Below are 25798 nucleotides of genomic sequence, written 5' to 3'. Positions count from 1 at the left end.
ATACATGCCACTGCAACTCGCTATTAGGAAGGGACTCCCTTGAAACGAGAACCCCTTCCTAATAGTGAGTCGCAAACCCTATTTGGTGAGCCGGTAATTTGGGTTAGTACATTTCCAAAGCTGTTTTAGCGGTCGCAAACACCCCGATTCTCCCTTTGCGACCACTAAAACCAGCTGTATATCTGGCCCTGGAGCGCTAAAGGTAGGTAAGCATTTAGAGCAAACTAAACATTTTAACATAAAATGTACAAAAAATAGAAACCAGCAAGTAATACTTCCTAGTTTAATAATCCCCAAATAAATACACGGAACCAACCGCAGAAATTATTGTTACGTGTCTGGTCCTGGTTTTAAAGGAGATCTGAGGTCTGATACCTGGACTTAATCAGAAAAGCAGGAAAAATTCAAAGATGTCAGGATCTAATGAATGTTAGCTGCATTCCTATATCTGAATGAAGAGTACAGCTCATTAACAGGTTGGAATGTGCATTGTCGGTCAAACTTTGTTTCTTCTGGGAGCTTTAAAGACAATTATGACCACAAAATTAAGTGCCAGTGTTTGAGTCAACCCTTTAACCTGCAGAGAAGGATCATAGTTCTTTCTGGCATACTAAGTAATAAAGGACTCCAATGTATTGTATAATGATAATCATGCCAGCTCAGGAAACATGCCTTTTACTCTACTCCGAAAAGTGAGTTTGTTCCAATAGACTGGCATCATAATTCGACTGATTCTTTCACTTATTATACTTTACCTAAACTATATTAATTATGCCTAGTATTTACATTTATCGCAAGTACATCCTTCTAAAATACACATTTCAGAAAAGAGAACACACAAACTGCAAAAAAAATCTGTTGGAAATTGTTTATTGTCTATAAAAGGCAAAGAAAAACTACAAAAGTTCACATTACAGTTGATGTGGTGTTAAGAATGTTTTTTTTAATTTCAGAGGTAGTATTTGTAGAATGTAATGCACAATTTCTATGGCAATTATTATTACATTTTTATTATTAAATAATACAGTAAAAACATAGCAACACCTCCTATGTAACTGACCATAACAGTCCACTACCAGTATCCTTATCAATGGAATTCTGTGAAAATTATATATGGATAAACATATGTGGCTAGGTTTAGTTTTTGTACCGCCTAATTAAATAGGTGCATGCGAGGCACTGCTATAAGCTTTATAGTGTGCAACATTGTCTAGAGTGAAACTGGTGTGAAAAAAGTTACACTTATCTGTAACATTAGATACCTGAATACCATTATGGACATGGGATACCACCATTTTCAATCTTTCTCTGGTGTCTGCCCTCATGCTAATCCTACTGAGCCCGCAAAACTAACACTGCAACAAGGGACAATACCCAATGCTTACCTACTGGTTTCATAACCTTTTCACACCTATGAAATCTTATCATTGAGAATATCAAATGGTAGGATTTCACACTAGAAACATACCCATCCTCACAAATTTCAGTACTTGATAGAAAAAAAAAATACAATTACCGATATTTTAGATCAACTACATTCAGTCTATGATTTCATCACTCGAGAGCCTCTGGTTAAGTGTTTTCAGAGCAAATATTCAATATTTCTAAGTTTTGTAGCATCCAATCCAAAACTGAAATAGCTCTGTGGAATCCCAAAGTCCTGGTGATGAAGAATAAAAATTGTGGATGCCAAAATATGTATGTAGATGGGTCGGCAGTTGAGATGAAGGCTGACAGCATAGCCTCTGGCCCAGCAGCATCCCTCCAATGGCAACATCTGTGGTTACCATCAGTAAAAGAAAACTGCAGTAGGATAAAAGGCACGAAACGACCAAGCAAGACTGCTATTGATATGACCAGAAATAGAGAAGATATCCATCATCGTTTTCTAACCCTCCCACTAAAGTCACTTTGAGGACTTGCCACTTGAGGCTGGACCTGTGGATCTATCCCAAGATGCATCACCAGTTGCTATTTAGTCTCTTTGGCTAAGTTTACACAGTTGTTGTCTCATTAATAAAAAAGCACAATGCTTTCATGAATGGATTGAGGTGTTAACAAAGTTGTACAATTTCCCTATGCTATAAAGTTTTGCCTAAAAAAGTTATATACAACAATCCACAATGCTCAGTTACATTTGTCTACCATTGTGTTTAACACCCACAATGACTGGTCTATATTTTTTCATATTGTGCAGGAGTTATTTAGTAATAGTGGTGCTTATCAAAGGATTCACAAGTCTCTGACACACCTATTCTGGAAGTCTTCATGTAATTGCATTAAATATCAGAACTAAATAGGCTTTACTGATCACCAGTGAACACTCTTACTACCTGTACATGCCTTATAGTGAACTAGAATTTTAGCCACTTGGGAACCGCTTAAATGTCAGTGATGCCAGATAAAGATGAAGCTGCATCTGTTCTCTTTGTTGTTTGGCTGATTTGTTTGTATGTTGAATATATCAGATACCGGTCTTCTGAAGAAATGTATTGCATTTTTTAGCAGTTTGTACATTATGAATCTCCAGCCCCAAAGGAGTCTGGCAACAAGAACGTAGCCCGCACCAGAGAAGGCTTTATACAAATACATAGATAAACAAGAACAGTGATGCGAGGCAATGCAGAGATGCTGTGAAATGTAAACATGATCATAATTCACATACACGAAAGATGAAATATGAGTCAACAACAGAACAATAACCAATGCATCAACCTAGAGTGGCCTTACCTACAGCTACCTTCGTAAGCAATTACACCTTCACCAAGAGGTGGATTTAATTATTAGAAACACAACAAATAAATAAGAACAATACTTCTTGTGTTGGTTTTCTTCACTAAGAAATGATAAGCCCGTTGGGAAGGATTTCTCCTCAATGAACTTTGATTTTGAAAGTGTATCCAAAGGTTTGTTGGACTATAAAAATATGAATGATGTCATACCAGATGAATTCCGGGAAGAAAGGAGGATGACTAAAATTGGAGAACGTTGAATCTTTGCGAAGATTATAGCTTAATACAAAGTGTAACCTGATGTAAAGCTTCTGTCAAATGTGATGCCCTAGTACATTTTAAAATCAAGTCTCATAAGGGCAGTCATTAGTAAGCCCAAAGCAGAGCATTATTAAAGTGGACTGTACCAGAGAATAACTATATGAATAAAAATGATGGTCATGCGTTTTAAAACTGGCAAGAAAAATCCAAAGGTTTAAAGCTGCATCTCAATGATGTTTTCCGACATGTCCGAAACTGGACTGGGGTTGATTGGGTTCCTGTCTAATGTCTGCGTAGGCTTGCATTTCAGACTACACTCTTCCTATTGAAGTAGGACACAGTCTGATTTGACTATGGCTGATCACTGTCTGTGTAACATATTGGGCAAAACAACAATGGAATGGACTGCTGCCCGAGCAATCACCTATCACAGACACTTGTGCAAGCATTTCACAAATCATTTTGGGTTTTAAATATATTCCCCCAGCACATAAGGCACAAGACCGTCTTGCTAAAATACTCTACAATAAATAGTGGTTCTGCCCTTGACAAATGCAGTCAACAATGGGGAAAAAAAGAATCAATATGCTCTCTAAAACAGACAAGGAACCCAATACACAAAGGTGTTTATAGTACATACCAGCTAATCTCAATAACGTCTGTACAGTAATAACCATAAAGTATCATTCTCTAGGTTCTAATACTTCAGAAGTAGGCCAACAACTGCAAGACTTGATAGGGATGCAAACTCGAGCACCGAAATGGAGACAGAACATGATGGCATATTGGTAACCTGGTAGTAAGCTCCAGTACAATACTGAGAGCATTAATGGTAGACTTGTTTCTTGACATTTTCAAACTGTGTAAACTTCTAGAGAAGAATAGCCATTGAATTCCTTGATTCATATCGAAATCAAAGGGTACTTTTAAATAAAGGGGGCGGTCAAGCCCCATCTGTCACCGTTTTAATGTCCCAGGTTATTATTGATTTAAACTGTGATCATGCCAACATGGCACCACTGTACATGGGCCTCTGTTAAAGGGAAGCAACGTAAAAAGAAGGTCAAACTTTCAACAAATGTATTTCATTTAGAACCAGAAAGTCTGTTAAATTGTTTCTGTATGCTGCATTAGCAGCCAGACAATTTTAATATAATTCTTTTTACTTTTATGATGGTATCAGTAAGAAACAAAATGTTAAAGAGTTTATAACTACATTTTTAAACAGAATCATGTGTTCTCATACTGGAAACCAGTAAAATGTTTACATAGATGCTTTCTTTACTAGTCAATCTAACCAATGTTTCATGAACACGGCTTCCACAAATTAAGTGAGAGACAGCGAACTTAAACCTCTTCTTGGGAGGCAAGGCAACTCTCCTGAATCATGAAGTTTCCTGCCACTGGCCAAAACAAGTGAAGTCTCAGAACTGCAATCTGCTCCACATATGTGCAAACACTATCATATTAAACTGTCTGCACTACAGCCAGTCAAGGCCGGTGCAGGTAAGAGTGGTGGGGCGGGGCAGGGGCAGGGCAGGTGAGTTGACAGACGAGGGAAAAAAAATGAGTTTTAAAAACACTTAAGATGCGGCGAGCGCCAGGTGAGTGTTTTTTTGCTTTCAAAATTTTATTTACCCTCGGTGTCGTCTGTCCACTCACCACCCACCCCACCCACGCCCCGCAGCTTATTTATTTTATTTATTTAGTGTTTTCTATAGCGCGAACATGACCCTGCGTAGGGTATCAGAGCGCTTTACAGCTGAATTTCGGTGAAACAGAACCGAATACGTTACAAGTCATTAGATGCCTACCAAGTTTAGAACAGAGCATTAGGCAGCAAAAGATAATATATACACATATTGAATTACCATGAGTAGTTTAAAGTAAAAGACTACATTTTGAACATGTATATACAGGCCCATATAAGGTTAGTGAGCAGCTAGCGGGCACATGGAGTAGTCATGATAGGTTTGTAGACAGTGACAAAGATTTTGCTCTATGTACTTATGGGAGAAATTTCCTCATATAAAATGCTTTTGCTTCCTTTTTGAATGCCGTGATGGAAGGAATTCTTCTAATGTTAGGGGGGATAGCGTTCCAGATTCTTGGAGCTGCCCCGGAGAATGCTCTTTTCTGCACCGGCCGCGACTGACTACAGCTTAGTTAACAACTACCTGCATGAAAGTGCATCGAGAGAATTCCTTATCCATTTCTTCAGCACTCACACGGGGACTGACAGCATGTGCATGTTCTCCACCCAGGCTGTGCATTACAGCCGGTGGAGAACATGCTAAGTGCGCATGACGGTTTCATCATGCGCACTTAAGCAGCAGCAACCACTCCTCCTCCCACTAGCTTCACAGGAGCCCAGCCCGCCCGCCCTAACCTGGATACAAGATACTAAAAATAAAATGGCAATAACTTGCGTTATTATCATTTTATTTTTCCTTTTACACTGTTTGGAGAGCAGTGGGGCGATGCTCCTCCTTAGCCTTAGCAGAGGAGCCACCACTATTTGTGACAAGTGCTGAGGCATTTGAAGGTAGCATATTTGTAAAACGGGTGCCAGAGAAGATTAGGGAGTTCATTGGAAATATGGGGCCAGATGTACAAAAAGACTAGTTGAAGAAAGTGGTTGAAAAGAGAACATCGACTTTTTGTACCCAGTGATGCTTTAAAAACAACACTGTTTGGGTGCAGATCATTGGGAGTAGGTAGTCATCCTCTGGACAAGCTTGTTTATTATAGACTTGATATGGTGAGGCTCCGTCTTGCATGAATAGCGGCCTAGTGTTCCGGAAGACCATCTTCTACCACAACACTACTGCACGTGCCAATGCAGTTTCAAGAAAATTAGGAATTATGCTAAAATAATCCACCTCAGACTGCAGGTAGAAAAATGAAGGAATTCCAATCCTGTAATGGAGATTTGAGAGCGTCTTTATAAAATATCTGGTAATGTTACCATGATATACAGCTGCACAAACATTATCCAGTGTAGCAGTTGGTGGGTAGCGTGGGAGCTTGGAGTGCTTTTTTGATAGACTTGCACATGGTGTTCTTCCAGCCTAAAGCATTTTGGGCACAGAAACTTAAGGACAATCTTTAAGATACTTATATCTATTTTCTGAGTGTATAATATGTTCATATTTACACTGCAGTCTCTTCTGTGGAGGAATTCAGTGGCTTAGAAGGGAGGCAGGGTTTACAGTCAAGGCTGCTCCTCTATTGAATTGTTTGTTACAGTAAACCTGAGGCAGGCTGCAAGTCTGTAGCATATAAACATCCATCTGCCCTCTTCTGTGCAAAAGACTGTGTAGTAAAAATGTCTTATGGTGCCACGACCACGTGTTGTTCAGTATTTGTGGGGGGCATCAGAGAAGCTTTCTTTTGACCAGACAGCAAGCTCCTATGTTGTAGTCTCAAATGAGACAACTGTGGAATTCAAGTTTAGACTATATTCTTCCAAAGGTTTTAGCAGCATCCTCAGAAAGATTAGAAGTAAATCTGCGTAGCTACCATACATTTAATCAAAGTGCCCTCTTGTGTGAAAGCAAGCCTGGAATTTGGGAATCCGTTTAGGACTGTATCCAGTAACTAATATTCAAAAGATCAAAATATCCATTATTTGCATGGGAAATGGCTACTGTGGAGGCTTCAGGGTGTGTCAACGTTTTTTCGGTCAGGAACGTTGAACATGATCTCTAAAATAATTCAATGTGGCAAAATAATAGAAAGAAACAGTGTAAGTGAGAGACAGTGATTTGGGATCATCACAAGTTCACTGTCATAAATCGATTTCCTACCTGGCGTTGAGATGGCCAACACCCAGTGAAGTCCATGGAGCAGATTTAAGTGCTTGATGAACATTATTTTGAAATATTAAAAAATAATCATATAGTTCTTGGGTCACTCAAGTATAAGCTTAGCTACTATGTTGATGGGATATATAAGCCAAGACAAAGAATCATAAGCAGGACCAGGCGGCGTAGGCACTATTAGTACTGGCAAAAGTAATCAGTCTAGACTGCAGTACTCTGTCTTGTACATAGACCCATCCACCTCTACAGTGATTGTCAGTGACTTCCACACAGCCTAAAAATCCCATCATACGCTTCAGGTTTCACAGGGCCTACCAGGATATCTAAAAACAAATGGTAGAAAACTGATGTGAAAGGTGTCAAAGGCTGCAAAGTCAGACACACTCAGTCAAACACTGAGACAGGAATCCTACAAAATATTCACCCTGTACAGTCAGGGTCTAATCAACACAGATTGTGGGAGGAGTAAGGCACAGGTCGGGGTGTCAAAAGGTTTGCATTCTTGAGTTATGATTTATTCTGTCACTAAAAACATAACACACCAGGATTTTTTTTTAAACCTTTAGCGATGAGTGGCACAAAAGAAAATCGATTATCGGGAATGCATCTGAGGATGGAGGCAGGATGGGAAGTGGATGAATTATTATGCTTTGTTAAATGTTCTGTTAGCATTCTCAAGTTCATGTTCTTCCGTTACCAAGCGAATGGGAAAAAAAACTGATGAAAGTGTTCCAGGTGGAAAGATACAAAAGACACTTTACGCTGAACTCTTCTCTATCACTTCCAAAACATAGCTGTATAAAGGTAGCAATTAGCCCTAATGGAAAATGTAAATTTTCATTTTGGGGTTTGCGTCTAGCACTTCACCTGAGGGCGACTATGTTCTGTTATCATTTGACACAGAAAAGACTACCCCCCCCCCCCACACTCTCCTATAAAAATGCTAGCCAATTCATCATGTGTTATGTGAGTGGGTTTCTGCCAAGCCAAAGTAGGTTCATGGGAAAGGGGAAAGGGCTGAAATAATTCATCACCACTCTGAAAGTTAGCATCCTGACCTATAGGTTCCTGGATGAGAAAATATTTTATCCTTTATTCTCAAGTTTCGTAATATATATGGCAGGAGGCACTATGTACATCAAATCCATATGCCGCTGCCTATAGCTTAGAAAAGTAATTGCTACTACCTCAGAAATGTGTGCAGACACCGGCAAATAAGTGCCAGACCCTTGTTGGCAGCTTCCAAAGAAGATGGCATCACACAAGATACCTTTATAGGGGTTATACCCTTATTTTTGAGGCATCAAGCTCACCTACATGACAAACAGGAAAGCTTTGGATTACTGCTCTGAAAAAGCAAGCAGCAAATATTTTGTTAAGTGTTTTTGAAATGCCAAATAAATCTCCCATAAAGAAGGGGCAAGATAACAGTACATTCAGGAACGTGACTTCCTTGTGTGTGCTCTCTAATAAGTTCCCAAGTATTGATGGCATCCCAGGCCATTGAGCTCATCTATGGGAAAAAGCTTAAACAGAAGAAAAACACTAAGGCAGGAAAAGGTGCAGGAGAGAAGGCAAGATGGAAACTGAGGACAGATAGGGTAATAAACTATGGATGTAAGATACAGGGTCAAATATAAGCATCTCATGGAAAATGAAGCACCTACAAGTCTTCACAACATATACGTTCCAAATATCTCAAGGAAACAGAACACAAAAGGAAGTCCAGCTGGTCTACAGTAAAATCCTGCTCCGAGTAATGCCATGCTTCCAATCAACTGGCACTGACAGTAAACTCCCTACAAGATTCTGAAGTTTTCTCTTTATATTAATAATTTGTGTTTCAGCATCAAATCCAAAATAAGTGGAGTGTAAAGAGACGCTGTGTTTAAAGTTCATAGCTAACCTTTTTTTAATGGTCTGGGGGAAAAATGAAAACAATGTTTGCACTTTTTGTTTTCGAAAAGGGAAAAAAGATAGCAAGCAAGACATGTGAACTGTACTTATACATGTCTATTGTTTCGAGTAAGCCAATTCTGCACGTTTCAAATAGATTTGATACTAGTAACACATCAAGCTTTACTAATGTACATGTGAAGATTACACACAGGAAGCAACTTCTTAAAGTTCTCTTATGATGGTAGCAAAATTGAAAGGAGGCAAAGTGTCAGTTGTCACCTTTATCTATCTGGTGTGCTGGTAGGAGGGCGGTAGAGGGCAAGCAAAGAATGCTGATCATATTCTTATATTTGAATGCACCTTGGCTTTGACTGTTTCCATGCAAAGATTCAAAATGGTGGTACCTTTATGAGCATTAATAACCGATTCATAAATACATAAAGAACCAGAGGTCTTCGGGGACTCTGCATTATTACTTAACATTATGTAAAAGATAAAAACATTTCTATGACAAAAATCTACATATTTTTTAATAAAAAAGTTTCTACACCCAAGCACCATCATGGGTATGAGGATCAAAGAAACATAACAAATCATGTAGTAAAATTAGAACATTCCACTTACTTGATTTCCATACACTCAATCTGCAATTGAATATTTGCATTCTTCAACTCATGTTCTCAAACATTTTATGGAACATTTTAGTCAAAATTAGAGTATATTAATAATTTTCAGGTATAAATTAACAATCATTCGTAGATATTTCACAAAGTCATGCTTCAGTCGAAAACTCTCTTCTCAACCCACGATGTTCCCAGCCACGCCAATCGGTGCATAAACAAATTCCATTTCATTGAGTGCAGTAGGCCCCAAACTTGCCGAGAAAAAAGCTGATTGGGTCGGGGGTAGGAGTAGACGGAACTGAACTCTCCAAATCTCTTCGTTGGATGCTTTGTAATAATTTTGGGAAGCAGAGAACAACCCGCCAGGAGGTGATAATCCAAAAACCTGCTTTTATAATTTTTCAAATCTGAGAATGATAATGGTGCCGTACTTTCAATGCACACTATTGAGACAGGAAAGACTGGCGTGATCTGTCCGTGCAGAAGGGCATATCCTGCTGATCCATGATTGAAGATACTGGAGCGTACATCTATTTGAATAATGTTAACTGTAGCAAATTCATTCTTGCATGTGAAAAATTCTATAAAAAATCCATGACTGTACAATTTATCCAATATAAAAGAGCCTTCTTAAATCGCTTTCTGTAGTTCAATTTTGAAAAAAAACTAAAAAGGTTGGTGGTAACAAAATACAGCCTCCTGAGAAGCTCTCGAAGCAAGAAGTTACATTCTACTTTTTTCTTGTCAAATTCATAAACCATCTGAAGCATTATTCTCCGGCAATAAAGTCAAGCTTAATGAGGTATCCTCAAGATCTGAAGAGGCAAGATTGATATCAATTTCTTCTAAGCCAGGAGGTAAATCCGACAGTAGTGTCTGCATCACACACAAAAAGAAAAACATTTTTCATCATTATTACTTTTCTTAAGAGGCACATCTTTCAAAAACACATACACACCTGGATTAAGATTATTTTTAGTTCAAATTTGATAAAAACCGGCTACAAGTGCATTTCTTGATATGCATACCATTTCTATTCTTATTTGAACATTACTAGAAGACCAATAACGTTAACACCACAACAAAAACATTCTGAAAGGGCAAATGCCTCTGATAGACGGCGGCTGACCAATCCATGCCATTTTACAATTTTCCCTGAAGTTCCCTGTATTCTCTTCTCTTTTTATGCTGAATTTTAGGGGACCTAACAGGAATGAATCCCCTCAACTTCAAACAGAGAAAACCGCGGGGATACAGTAGGTGTATCTTGGACATTGGACAACTTTTTAACTTGTCTATCTCCCCACTGTAATCTCAAATAAGTAGCCTCAAGACAAATCTTTACCAAGTTTACTTCCGATGGCAGAATCAATATAGTTTTTGGAGTGCAGTAGGTGCATCCAGCAATGATATCTACAGCCCCCCTATGTAAATTAAGCCAACTGACTTCTGCGAAACAGGCCCCTTGAACTATAACTTTAATGAATGGGAGTGTTAAGGAACATTAACTGGACCTCATTGCATTAATGATGGTGAGCACTGAAATGAATGCTGACAAACGGGGGGGATACCATCATCAAACCACATCATTAACTCCTTACATGTGGAGTATGACTTGCTGACGTCCTCTGTGATGACTACAGTGCGGAGGATGTCAATTAGTTGTCCTGCTTGGGGATTGCGGGGAAGTTCCAGTGCTCACACAAGAAGCTTCCCTGCATGTCTGCATCTGCAGGGATTTACGCAGAATCGCTCTGCATTAGACCTTACCCATTGCAGCGCCCATCCATGATGCCTGTGAGCCGCACTGTGTGCTGACGCCACTGATCACAATGGAAGGCAGGTGAAGATAAGATTAACTCACTGCAAGTCCAGTGGGATCCCCCACCCCTCCTCCCGCCAGCTGTACCTCAGTATTGTAGAGGGGCATTGCTGAAATGTGGAGAGTCTATTCTTTCCAGCGAAGCCTTTAACAAACCGATCCCTGCCGGTGGATCATGGACGGACTATGATCAATGAGCTGGGGATCCACTAGCTACCAGGGATTTTTTTTTCAAATGAGGGGGTCCCCCCCCCCCCAAAAACATAGTTGACCCCACCCAGGGAGCAATCATTTATATATTTACATTTTCCCTTTCCATTCAAGCAATGCCTTTTTGAAACAGATCCCTTGTGGATCACAGATGGCCAACTTCTTGATAATAAAACCTTCTGAGAGCCACACAAGTCCACCACCCTAGACTCCTCTGAGTATCTATTTTTCAGAAATGTTTGGGTTTGGTAGGTTTCCGTGGGTGGCAGGTGAGCCCAGGCCCAAAAAGACCTACAAGCAAAAAAAGGGTAGGTTTTCAGTGTAAAGATTTTTCATGTTCAGGTTGTGTTTTGGGTCCTTTCCTGTCACAAGCATTAAGCCACCCACGCAATTGAAGCATCATTTTTATCGAGAGCCATATGGGGATGCTGAGTGGTATGAAATTTGTGGCTCCCTGCAAATTCAGGAGCTTTTCTTCTTAGAACTGTGAGGAAAATGTGTATTTTTAGCCAAAGTTTGAAACTAGAAAGGGCTTCAGGGTCGGAAAACCTAATGAGATCCATGCAACCATGCACATGACCCAACTCTGAACGCTGGTTTTCATAAATGTCTAGGTTTAGTAGGTGACCTCGGGTGGCGGGCAAGTCCAGGCCCAAAAGCCATACCTACTACACCGAAAAAAAGGGCGTTTTCGATCAGTACCTATCACAGGACCTAGGCCCACCCACACAAGTGGGGTACCAATTTATCAGGAGATGTGGCTGAACTCTGGATGGCAAAACATTTGTGGATACCCACAACTTCCAGAACTGCATCTGCCAGAAATGTCTGAAAAATTTGAGTTTTTAGCCAATGTTTGATGGTTGCTGGGCTTCTGGGTAAGAATAAATCATGAGAACCACACAGGTCACACCACCTGGACACCTATGGGTATCTAGTTTTAAGAAATGTCTAGGTCTGGTTTGGTTCTCTGGGTTGGGGCTGAGTCCAGGCCCAAATTCCTTAGCTACCCACATAGTAAAAAATTGATGATTTTGCTGGGTGAAATATGATGTCTTCAGGTTGCTTTTTGTCTCTTTTTTTTGTGGCAGGCGCTGGACCCTGCCACACAAGTGGAGCACCATGTTTGCCAACAGATGTGTTGGAACACAGAATAGTAGAGTACCTGTTATCACTAATAGGATTTCCCTGCATTTGTGGCTTTCAAATGTAAGCCAGTGTGCAAGAAAGAATACATTTTGCAAAATGTTCTCTGAATCACAGGATCGTACGGGTAACCTCAAATCCAAAAGTGTAAGATAACCACTGTTCTTAAACTCACCATCTTGTGTACATTTTCAGAAATACATAGGTTTCCCTCATACCCATTTTTAATTCTTCATATTTCACCATCTGTTTTGCTTTATAGTGGGTACACAGTGAAAAATTATTTTAAGGTACAACTCAATTTTTGGCTCTGGGTATCACATGTTTTTGGGGAACCTACAATCCCTATATATCGCTGCGACCAGAAGGGTCTGTTGGACATAATAATGTGCTTTTGTAAATCAGCTACCAGGACAAGAAATTACTCATGAAAATGTTGTCACAAATTACTGTTTATTTCCTCAACCTTTTAATTTTTTTAATTTTTATTTTTTACACAAATGACCCCTTGCTTAATTCAGAGTTGTGTCTATTTTTCATAAATGTCAGCTTCCCTGGATCACACATATTTCACATCTGTTTCTACCACAAACTGCAAGTAGATCGAAACCACAACAATGGACCACCTCCTAGCACAAAAGCCCTTTTTTCGAAGCCTTTTGTAGAAAAAAGTGCTTCCATGAGCACTATTTATTTCCCATTTCTCCCCCCCCCCCCCCCAAAAAAACAAAATTTTGCTGTATTTTGGCTATTTTATCAATTTACCCCAGGGAATCCACAAGCCCTGGGTAATTTTAGAATCTAAGAATGTTGGGAAAAAAAGGCTTAATTTGGTGTGGATACCATATGTGAAAAAGAAGGCGTAAGCATGCAGTATCCCAAATACTATTAAAAGGGCTAAGCACTGGGGGTAGAAAAGCCTCAGCAGCCAAGGGGTTCAGACTCCGTGGATAATCACAAATATTGTTTTGCCTTATCTGTGGTGGAATCATGAACACCATAAGTATCTTGTACAAGGATCCTAGTCATTGTAATCACTAGTGAGCCACTGTGTGCATTTACATGCAGTCTTGGTTCATCAACCAGTCTTCAAGTACTGTCTTTCATGTCCAACAGATAGTATGTTTCACTGAACATCGTTTGATCAGACGATGATCAGCCAAAACGTGTTTAGCTCAGGCCACAACGCAGTGAGCTTTTGCAAGGCTGTAGAAACTGTGAGGGCAATACACAAACGTATCTACAATTGGAATATTCAAGGACTATTCATATACAATCAGTACAAATAGGAAAAGACTGCGCCTTCTTTTCACTTTTACTAATAGGGAGTTGGGAGATTTTGGGGTTGATTTGAAAGGCATGTAAGAGTACGTGAGAGAGTACTTTTGTACTACTACCCATACTTATCAATGCTTTTGTGAATCAGATCCATTAAGTGCTATAAAGCCAGTGTTATTTGCTAAACCTGAATAGAATAGTGCCCAATCTCCTTGCCATTAGAAGCTGAAAGGTCGATATTCAGCATGCATGTGAAATAGTAAAATAAATGATGGAGGTTTGTAAGTGCTGCTGAAGACCCTTACCGAGACATCTTAGTTTTTACCATGAATGATAATAGGGGAAGGAGAAGACGATGTAGCCCTTTCTCTGTTCTTATGATGTATAAATACACACAAAAATATTATTATTCCTGGCAGTGATAGGGTTCATAAAATATCAGGAAGAAACAGAAAGAATCCGAAAATTAAAGGTAACAATCGGGCAGAAATCAGTAGGAGAAATAAAGAAATATTCAAACGAATTATTGCTGAATAATAAGAAGAAACTATTCAAAGACATGAACATTTTTGAGGGGAAATGGGACTACACTCGAGCAGTTTACACTCTTGCTAAGATATTTTACAATATTACCACTACCCACCAGAAGTCTATTTTTCCATCAACTCCATACATACCGAAACCTCTAAATTGCGAACCAGCACTGCCACATCTCTCATCTAGCGAGGTTCATTTCATTTAGAACAACAGACAAGGTATAGATTCTTCAACAACAAAGGAGGAATACAACCAATACTACAGTAGTGAGGAAATTGTAAATCTGACAAACAAACACAGCCAGAGGAGAATTCAGAGCACATTTAACAGCACACGATGCTCGGTCAACAGCAGGAGGAATTGCTAGTAAAAAACCTTTCACAGTAACAACCCAGGAAGACTAACTACAACTTTTGAACAAATACGCATCTTTTGCCCAATTAGCACCTGGGACATTGTGGTTCCCGAAACTAACCGGTAGAATGGCTATACAATAACCAACTAATACCCCACATGGGGTATGTCACATCCCTATGAAAGCAAGGGAATAACTCTTGAGACTAGCTTTTAGACTAGCTGTCTAGCTCTACAGATCATCCGGGAAATGACAGCTTGAACCCAGAGACAGATACCAGAGAAAAGCAGCGACAATGCTGCAACCAATGCAAAAGAGATCAGAAGTCTGCAACAAAGAACGAGTTGCAACGTGACCCACGGAAACGCTGGGCAGCTGAGTCAGTATGACTGTCAAAAATGTGAGTCCCATCAAAGGGCAAATCTCGAAGACGCTCCTGAACATTTTCAGGAAAACTGCCATCGGTAAACAGCCATTACAACACAATTTTGACAACGAATACCATTACTCTGCATGCCAACACAACGCAACTACCATTACTCCTCAATGCCATTACAACGCATGACATTACAATGCATATGCATTAACCCTGCATGCCTTAACAACGAATTTAGTTGTAAAGGCATGAATGGTAAAGGCATATGGATTTTACATGCAAGTATAAGGTAAGTATAGGGTTTAGGGTGGGTTTTGGGGTGTAGGGGTATAGGCTTTGGGGTGCAGGGGTATTTTTAGGGTTGAGGGTGGGTTTAGGTTTTGTGGTGCCCAGGGTAATTTTAGGGTTCAGGGTTTGTTTGGGTTTTGGGGGGGCCTGGGGTAATTTTAGGGTTGAGGGTTGGTTTGGGTTTTGGGGTGGAGGGGTACTTTTAGGGTTGAGGGTGGTTTTGGGGTGCCCAGGGTAGTTTTAGGGTTCAGGGTGGGTTTGGGGATGCCCAGGGTAATTCTAGGGTTCAGGGTTTGTTTGGGTTTTGGGGTGGCCAGGGTAATTTTAGGGTTCAGGGTGGGTTTGGATGTTGGGGTGCCCAGGGTAATTTTAGGGTTTAGGGTTGGTTTGGGTTTTAGGGTGCAGGATAATTTTAGGGTTCAGGGCGGTTTTGGGGTGCAGGGGTATTTTTAGGGTTCAGGGTTTGTTTGGGTTTCAGAGTGTAGGGGTATTTCTAGAGTTCAGGGTGGGTTTGGGTTTTGGGGTGCACAGGGCAATTTTACGGTGGGTTTGGGTTTTGGGATGTAGGGGTATTATTAGGGTTCAGGGTGGTTTTGGGGTGCCCAGGGAAATTTTAGGGTTTGGGGGTATGGGTATTGGGGTGGTAAGGGTAATTTTAGAATTTTGGGGGTGTATAGTTATTGGGGTACAGGGGAAATTTTGGAGTTTTAGGGGGTATTTTAATATACATATACATCTGAAGACTGGAGAGCCCACAGCTGTGACATCCTCTCTTGCTGACACTTTATTAGGTCTGTGCATGGCAGCATCAACTCTTTTACCTTACGTGTTTCGGCGTGCATGCGCCTTGTTCACAGGTGAGTATCATAATGTCCCAGTGGTCTTATGGCTCAGTTAAAAACCACTTTGCCCAGAATGCATCAATAAAGTCCTCTGTGCACTCAGGTTATTAACATTTCAAGCATAGTGCTCTTAGCTGCGACACACAAAAATACTTGCTTGAGATGAAAAAAATCAGTCTGCTGGAAAACATCTGAAGGATTTACATAGGCTGTAGTCATCCACCCTCAGAACACCAAGTGCGATGGTGTTTTGGTAACAGACTCAGTGATAAGAATAGTAGTGAATAGTTTTATATCCTCCATTGTGTTCTACATTTAAGTAACCATACAAATTATTAAACAAAATGTGGGTTAAGATTTCAATGATGCACAAGAGTTAAAATTGCACAGAACAGAATTCTCATACGATAATACACAGAAGAGAAGGTTGACAAGCCCCAGCTTGTACCAGGAATCCTGCTCTGAGACTGGCAAATCCAAACAAGGACTCTAAAAAACAAGGCATAGAGTGCCAAGGAAAAGAGGTCAAGGAGACTTCAGTGGAAGCTGCAAAGGGAACAGACCTAGGAAAACGGGGAAAAAAACACGAATTGCAAAAAATGGCAAACAGTGATCAAAATATTAATAGCAGCAAGAACGATACAACCATTGAAGGTTGTGTGGTGTCGTAAAGTACGAGTTACTTACCTTCGGTAACGATGTATGTGGTAGAGACGATTCTAGCCGCAGATTCCTTCACGTAGAATTATCCCCAGGCGTGAGACTGGATCCGGAAACTTTTTGCCACAGCATCCCTGCGCGCCAGGGGGCGGGGCGACACCACGCGACTCCACTCATCGAGGTCACATAAGCCCCACCCTGGCGCGCCTACATCAGTTTTCTTCGGAGAACTTTTCCGTGCAGCAACGCGGAGCCACCAGGCAAACTGTGGGAGCAGGGGAACAGTGTGCGAAAGAGTAGAAACAAAAGAATGGAGACAAGCGACACCATAAGGAACGGTGCAACACTGCAGCCTCCAAAGGCAGGGGCGGAATAAAGAACAGAGCAGAGCCCCGAGCAACCACCCTGCAAGCATATAACCACCTCCCCCCCCTCTCCCCCGGAGCCAGGGAACATATGTGAAGGCAGGACACCTGTAGCAGGTCTACAACCCCCACCCGGAAATAGGGAAGGGGAGTCAGCCCCAGAACAGACAGGACAACAACAAAACAACAACCCTCAAAGCCACCCCATCACAGAGGGCAACCATCCTTCAAGGAACAAGGGCAGGGCATGGCCAGGTGACCCCCAGACAGAGGACGGCAGAGGGGCAGGGACCCCCAGCAGAAAGAGGAAGGGAGGGAGGGCAGTGATTGAAGGTAACCCCCCCCGCCCCAAACCTGGAGCAGCCCGAGTAGCGGGGCACAGGAGCACCATAACCCCATCCTCCAGAGAACCAAGGGGAGGAAGGATCAGCAACAAGACACAGCCCCCCACCATGAGGCGAGTGCCGAGATGTAACTCGTACATCTGAGAGACTACTAGCCGCAGATTCCTTCACATAGATTTAATACCCTAGCAATACCCACTGCGAAAGGACCCCCCCAGCCATAACAGGACAGAGGGTCACACAAGGGACCAGACCTGCGGACCGGGCAATAACCCAGCCCCTCCCAGGCAAGAGGAGCCCCCCACAAGCAGAACACCACCGACCACAGAGGGATGGAGGGAGAAGAAAAAAGGGGGGGCCTTCACACTCACGATAAGAGGAACCAGGGGCCAGGGCAGAGAGGCCGAAGTACCCCACACCCCTTCAAGGCAATAAGCTTCCCTCCAAAGCCAGGGGGAGAGCCCAGAGGGCCCAAGGAAACGAAGGAAAAGAAGGCTAAGCCACACCAGATGGAAGGCAACAGGCCAACCAGAGCGGCGCTAACAGACACGCCGCCAGAAACAAGAAAAAACAGCCCAGGGCCCCAGGAAGACCGAGTGGGCAACACCTGACAAGGGAGGGCACAGAATGATCCCAAGCAGGGAGAAGAGGAAAGGGCCGGACACACACCCACGAGGGGCCGCGCACACGCCCCCAAGAAGCAAAGCAACATACAGAAACGCCACGGAGAACAGGCACCAAAGGGCCACCAGAACTCCCAAGCAGAGCGCAAGCTGTATAACAGCTACCACTACCCCACACAGGGTACGTTAAGTCCCAAGACATGGGAACCCTCTTTGGAAAAACTTCCGCAACAGAGGAAAAACAAAAGAGCCACAGGGAAAACACCCCGCGAACGGCTTGGCAATCAGCCCAAAGAAAAACAGAAGGCCTAATCTCTGGGCCAAGTCTGCGTAACAGTTCTACCAAAAAACACACACACTGCGAACAAGGGCCGTCCAGCAGCCAACATTGCCAAAGTCCCCACAAGGAGGACTCAATGGCCAGAAAAGACTCCACCGCAAGAGTGACTGTCCCAGAAAGGACCAGAACCAGCTCAACTCCTTAATCACTGAGGAGGAGAAGGATGAGTATAAGGAGGAGGAGGAGGACGGAGCCCCGTCAGGAACCTTTGGATGGCGGAGTCAGCTGGGGCATAGAACAACAGGCTACCATCAAACGTGAGATCAATGAGCCATTCCCGAATATTTTCGGGGAAGACGCCGTCCCGAAGTCATTGCATGGCGACGGAGAGCAGCTGAGGAAGCCATGGCCCGGCCCAGCACCTTCGAGATGACCAGAGCGGAGTGAAGGATAAACGCCGCTAGCTCCCGGCCATCCAACGCATGACGCCGTAAGTCCACCTGAACAGTCTCCTGAGAAGCCGCGGACCCCAAAGACTCAACCGAGTCCTACAGACAAGAGGAGGCCATAGCCAGGACACACAAGGTGTTCAGGGCCCGCAGGGCCGCGCTGGTCGAGGCACACATGTTGCGCCCACAAGAGTCCTGCCAGCGGGCCTCCCGGGAGGGCGGAGTCAACAGCGGCGACAGGGAGGGAAAGGCAGTCTGCAAAAGAGGACTGGCGGCAGAGGGGTGGAGGGAAAGACACACAGGGTCACGCTGCGTTGAAAGGTGCCGGTGTAGAATTTGCTGAGGCACCGGATCCCCTGAGGCAGGACGCCCCCAAGCCCCTGTCAGGGACGAAAGAAGCGAACTCTCAAAGGGAAGCAAGATCTCCCTCCCACCAGAGCCCTAGTGGAGAACCTCCAAGAGATGATCCATCGGAAAATGAGCAATTGGGTCACCCATGCGCAGAATATCCACAGCCGTGGACACCGCGAGAGCAAAGGCTGCACCCGCCTCTGTAGGACCCCGAGGCAGAGAATGCAGCTCTTCCGTGGGCGACAGCTGTAGACTAAGGCGGCCGTCCCCCAAGCCAAGCAGGGGCCAGACCTGAAAGGGAGGAGGAGCCGAGGAATGGGGGACCTGCCGCTCCTCCGGCAAACACCGCGGCCTCAGAAACGGCGGGGAACCACCCTTTGACGATGCCAGTGAAAAAGACACCACTAGGCGGCCAGTCTCCGTGGAGGATGACACCAATATGCAGGCAGCCTCCGGAGAAGAGGGGGCGTCTGAAGACGAGTCCGCAACTCAATGCCTCTCAGGAGCCGTAGAGTCCGCCACCTGAGGCAGAACGGTAACGCCAGCCTGTGCCGAAGGAGACGCTGGATAGGGCTCCTCGAAGTCACACTGCGCCGGGGACTGGAGCGGGGCCGGAGTCGCAGTGGATGGGGGCGGCATCGGAATGGCGCCGACTCGACCTCCGCCGAGGCAGCCGCCTGCATGGAGGGACGAGAAGGACCAGGGGAGCGACACAAAGCCCTCCGCCAGCCTCGGCCCAGTATACGACAGAGGTGGTCCGGCGAGCCATGCGGCGCCGCCAGAGCCTACCCAACCTCCGACTTGCCCTCAGACGAGGCAGCTGCCTGCGTGGAGGGACGAGAAAGTCCTGGAGGAGGGCGAGGGGTTCGCGCCCAGCCTCGACCCGGAGCGGGACGAGGAGAGTCCACCAAACCCTGTGGCGCCACCCGGTCCAGCAGCCGCTGGCGCCGTAGCGGCGTCACTTCGGCCTTAGACACCTTGTCAAGGGACCGAGAGGGGCTCGGGGATGCGACCCGAGCCCCGGCGACCTCACGCGACACCACAGGGACTCCTGCGGGAGTTTGCGGTGAGGCAGAGACGCTGTGGTGTGAAGGAGGGACCCCAGAGGAGCCGCACCCCAACAGCACCTCATCCTCCAAGCCTGGATCTGACCCAGTCGGCGCCGCGGAAGGCCCCGCGCAAGGCAAGGGAACCGCTGACGGCCCAGGAGGGGAAGGAAAAGGAGGCGATGCCAGCGAGGCCTGCAAAGCTGCCGCGTATGTCTCCATCTGGACTCTCGACGCTCCATCACCGGAGAACGGTGGGTAGGAGGACACGCGGGCCGCATCTCCCGCGGAGAGTCCACGCCCCCGGCAGACCGAAACCCGGCCCCGGGGACAAACTGCGACACTTACCCACCGATGAGTGACGCTCTCGCGACATCAGGGAAGGGTGATGACGACGACCACGGCCGTATCTGAAGCCGTCTGCCGAGGCTGATCGAGGGGAGGAGGTCGACCTGGAGAGACGCGCCATTCGGCGCTCCCGCCGCGACTTTGGCTTCAACTGTTGGCACACCTCACAATCCGTGGTGCTGTGATCCTCCCCCAAACACCACATACAAATGCGATGAGGGTCCGTCGCCAACATAAGACGCCCACACGACGTGCAAGCTTTGAAGCCCGAAGGCATTCGCACACTGTTCCACCAAGAGAAGGACAATGATGAAGAAAAAAGGGCCCGAAACAGGCCCGCAGCAAGACCGGATCCGTGTTGCACGCGGAAAAGGAAAACAAACTGACGTAGGCGCGACTGGGTGGGGCTTATGGGACTTCGCTGATGTCACGTACGCGGACGATGCCTCGGCAGAGTCGCATGGTGTCGCCCCGCCCCCTGGCATGCAGGGATCCTGTGGCAAAAAGTTTCCGGATCCAGTCTCACGCCTGGGGATAAATCTACGTGAAGGAATCTGCGGCTAGTAGTCTCTATCAGATACCACTGTCGTGCACTGTCTGTTTCTTCGATCTGCCTCTACTTACACTGCTCCAGAACGTTTTGAAACTTTAATCACTGATGTATCTGTCTCCCTATTGCCCAGATGGCTCCGCCATACCTATAGTGACCCAGCCATCTGAGATCTGTCCTCAACACACCTTGCACCCAAATGATCTTGGACTTGGACTAAGTGATCGTATCCTACAGCTAGGTATCACTGTACTCCTAATTTGCTTGCATGCCCTTGTTCTTGCATGGAATCTGACTCCTTGGGGTAAGCCTCCCTTCAGGGGCCACTACCGGCATCACTTTTGAGGAGAGTTGAGGTGCCAATATTAAATGAAACAGTAGGACTGCAAATTGATAGTGGGCAAATACCACCATAAAGGCCAGATACCTCCAGTGTGAAAAGTACAGCTACCTGCAGGATCCGGTATGTGAAAATACGCGTCCTGCAAGTCTAGGGACACCATCCAGTCTTCGACTTCCAGAACAAAAAAAACCCACACCACATTTTTTAATTCTCCTTGGGGAGGAATGTGTGCAGTATGCGAAGGTGCAGAAAGCAAATTAGTCCTCAGTCTTTCTTGGGAACCAGAAAATAACAAGAATAGTATCGCTAGGCTATCTGGTTCTCTGGAACCAACTTTATGGCGTCTTTTCTCACAGAAGTCACAACCACCTGTTGTAAAATGCAAGCCTGGTGAGCCGAGGTGAATGAAGGGATGGGAGGTGGCAAGTCCTGGAATGGCATAGCTTCCCCCCATAATCAGCAGGACTCCACTGTCTGCTGTGATGGCCTGCCAAAGTGCCAAGTGATGGGGCACCCTTCTTGCCAGAGCCCACATCTCTCCACTCAAGGACATCTAGTCTACAGAGGTTTCAATGGATGGAGTAGCAGAGTGGATGAAAACCAACTGCCTCAAATTCAACTTCGACAAGATGTTGGTCTTTGGTAACAGGAGCTCCTTAGAGCTTTCACCTAGAGGCCGTCAGAGCTCGGCCCCACACCAACTCCCACCAGCCACGCAAGAAACATGCGCAGCACAGGAAACCGCAGCCAGCTCTTCCTGCTTCCATATAGTCGGCATGCTCAGAAAAATCTTCAAGTGGATTTCCAGAACACCAGATCAAGCCCTTGTCACAAGCAGACGAGGCTACGGCAACACTCTCTATGCCTGAAGCTCAAACCCCACCTCCACTGACTTCAGACTATCCAAAACACAGCAGCAAGACTTATCCTAGACCTCCCTCGTCACACACACATCACTCCACAACTCAGAGACATTCACTGGTTGCCAATGCACAAATGTTGCCAATTCACACTCCTCACAAACTCATTTGGGGTACTGCACAATATAGGACAAGCATGCCTCAACAGCTGTCCTCAATTCCATCAACCCACCAGACACTTGCACTCAGCCTCACTCACACACCTTCCCTTTATCCACAAAAGCAGAATGGGAACCCAGCATTCTCACACATTGCCCCCAAAACATCGAATGTCCTCCCACTACATATCAGGGCCTCCTCCTTGCTTAATGAACCTACAAGAAGCTAAAGACTTGGCTCTTCATCTAACCCCCTGCGGAATACTAACTCACTTCCTCCACAGACCCACACCAGTTTCAGAGCCTGCATACCTTATTGGGTGAAAAGCCGTGCTCTACAAATCCAGCTAACATAACAACAACATAACATAACATGTATCCAATCAAGAACACTGCATCCTGACCATCACGCCATGGTCACCAAGATGATATGGAAGATTCAGCATGACCAACTGTACTATTTTGCACAAGGGATGGGAGCTGCAGGCTACAATACAAGTCACATGTGTGGCATGAAGAGCAAGCCATCCTGAAGAAAAGAAGTTCCTCCTTAGTGCTTTAATTTTTTAGAAATTCCCTACTGGAGGAGATTCCAGAAAGAAGTCCGGTACAAGGCTCTCTGGGGAGGCATGAACCGTCAGATGCTTTGAGTCCTCAGGCACCAGAAGATCTATTTTGCCATGCCACTTAGATAAGGTTCAACAATGGCTCACTGAAGGAGCGCAACAGCCTGTCAACTGAAGAGGTAGGCTTTAAAATCTTGGTGAGCAAGTTGGCCAAGTTCTCTTTTACATGTAATGGAAGCTCAAAGATCTTCACTGCCTTGCATAGGACCGCCAAGAAAGAAGCAACTTCCTCAGCGGAGGACACCTCAAAGGGTACTCCAAATCCACCTCTGGAGATGTGGTCAGGGAACTAGAATTCTTTAAAGCCAAGTAATCGTATGCAACTGTGTCAGTGCATGCGAGAGAAGATGGTCCACCTCACTGTTGTCCTGATAGACAATATTTGCCATCTGAACAGGATCAGTGCTACGAAAGACAACCTACATATGTGTCATGAAGCAAAAGCCTGCAGGAAGCCTGCTCTAATAACTGCTGTGCCCTGCATCTGGACCTGACCAAGATGGTCATAGTCTTGGGAAAGTTCATCATAGTGTTCCATTGATCCAAAGAGGGCACCATAAACTCCACAGATGGCGCTGATGACGTGGCGACTGGCAAGCTTTGTGATTAGCAAAGGGATCTGTTGGGCTGGTCCTGGAACTGCGTCATACAGAATCCCAGAGGTCAAAAACCAGATGGGGTAGGAGCTGTTGGATGGGGTCTAGTCAGAAGCTCCAAAGCATCAATGTAGTCCTCAGGTGCACAAGAGAGCCGGGTTGGAGTTCATTTAAAGAGAGGCCAATGTGAGAAATTGGGTTGTTGGTTGAGGTGGGGTGAAACCCTACCCAAGCAACAGCCATAATCCTTGTCAAGGTGAACCACAAATTAACCTGTGCTTAACCTACTGGCAGCTTGCTACAAAAGCAGTCAGGCTTAACTTGGAGGCAATGTGTAAAATATTTATGCAGAAACCTAACAGTAATGAAGTGAAAACACAACAGAGGGAAAATCCCACACTAATTTAGAAAACGAGTAAAATCGAATGGATCGGACACGAAAGCAGCAAAAAGCTTATTAGTAGGACCAGAGTTATGAATTTTAATAGTTTAAAGTGTAAAATAGTACCTAAAAGAGCAAAGCACAACCCGTGGACAGCTAGTCGCACAAGAGAGGGGCAAAGTCAAGAGTTATTGCTGATCACAATGGAGCGTGGGCTGGAATCACGAAGTGGGGTGGGCCCGGTCTCCACTTACCTTTGAACTTAAAAGAAATTTTAAAGGAAAATGTCTGAGAAGGTAACGTTCAGTGGTAAAAGGCAGCCGTTGGTGCCCGAGGAAGAGGCATCGTTGTCAGGGAGCATCAGGAAGAAGTTGCGGTGAAGACCTCTAACTTCAGATGCAATCTCTTTTTTGCAAGTAAAAAATCTCCAGTGGGATGAAGCTGGAGGCTGTAGCCAATGTGGCCTCCATGACACTGAATACACCATCTGCAGCAACTAGTGGGAGCTACCGCAAAGGCAGACCGAATGGCGATACGCCCTAGGCGGAGCGGTGAGCAGGTATGTCCCAGTCTCCTCTCAGATCTCAGAGCACTTTTTGGCACAAAACTTTCTACACTTTTTGGCACAAAATGTTCGAAGTGCCAAGTTTTGGATTTGGGCTATTGGGCACCTTTAGCACCACTTCCAAAGTCCAAGACTGGAGGGGCACTACTTAGAGGGTCAAGAATCACTCAAACTGGGCCCAGGTACCGGTTCAATATTACTGGAGCCTTTTCTGTCCCTGAGGCTCTACATCAGGGGGGCAGCCAAATAGTCCTTGAACTCACTCTGGAAGTCTTGGGTTCAAGAAGGAAAGCAGGACTCCAGCAGCAGGGTATTCCTCTGAGGGCACAGGCACGCTTCAGGCAGCAGGGTAGTCTTCTTGGTGCAGCAAGGCAGTCCTCTGAAATACACAGCAGGCCACAGGCAGAAGGGCAGTCCTCTGAGAGTCCCCTTGCAGGTCCAGAAGTGGGTTGAAGAGTGGACCTGAGGGTCTAAGTTTTATACCTGATGCCAGCTTTGAAGTAGGAGAAGCTTATGAGTTTTCCTCCCACAGAATTGCCTGGAATTTCCTGTCTCTCTGCCCTGGACCCAGTCTGTCTGCAGGCACAATAAGCAAGTGGGCAAGAGTGAAGCTCTTTGTGTGTGAGCTTAATCAGAGTCTTTGAAGTATAAGTGGAGCTGTGCACAGCTCCTCTCCCCATCTCGCCTCGGATGACCCATCCTGCCAACACCTAATCCCTCTATTTTGTGGCTGTCTGGGAGGAGTATACAATAGCCAAATATCAACTACACCTAGTCTTGTGACACAGGCTACAAGCACCAAATGGTTAGGACAAGGAAATGCCAACTCTATAAAAGTGGCATCTTCTGAATTGTGACTTAAAATCTGATCTTAAAATTAAGTAAGATTTTAAATTACTATTATCTAGACACCAAACATGGTATTTGTACCCGATCGTAAACAAAATGTATCACTTAATGAATGCAATAAGGTAGTCCAATGTTATCCTATGGAAGCAGTAGGCCTCACAGTAGTGAAAAATGAATTTGTGAGTTTTTCACTACCAAGACGTGTAAAAC

General features: G+C 44.7%; 1 protein-coding gene across 7 annotated transcripts in view; it reads right to left on the bottom strand.

Annotated features, from left to right (window-relative positions):
- Nucleotides 1–853: 853 nt before the first annotated feature.
- Nucleotides 854–25798, bottom strand: part of HDX (highly divergent homeobox) — a 355483-nt gene continuing 330538 nt past the window's right edge. For all 7 annotated transcript variants that reach the window (XM_085607817.1, XM_085607821.1, XM_085607815.1 and 4 more), the window contains one exon: nucleotides 854–10215. In XM_085607817.1, the coding sequence (XP_085463943.1) occupies nucleotides 10090–10215 (126 nt within the window). In that variant the 3' untranslated portion in view covers nucleotides 854–10089. The remainder of the gene's footprint in view (nucleotides 10216–25798) is intronic.

The sequence above is a fragment of the Triturus cristatus genome, chromosome 5_2 (genome assembly GCF_964204655.1).
Source record: "Triturus cristatus chromosome 5_2, aTriCri1.1, whole genome shotgun sequence".
Taxonomy (NCBI): Eukaryota; Metazoa; Chordata; class Amphibia; order Caudata; family Salamandridae; genus Triturus; species Triturus cristatus.
The sequence above is the reverse complement of the archived record's forward strand: the minus strand, read 5'-3'. Positions and strand labels throughout refer to the sequence as shown.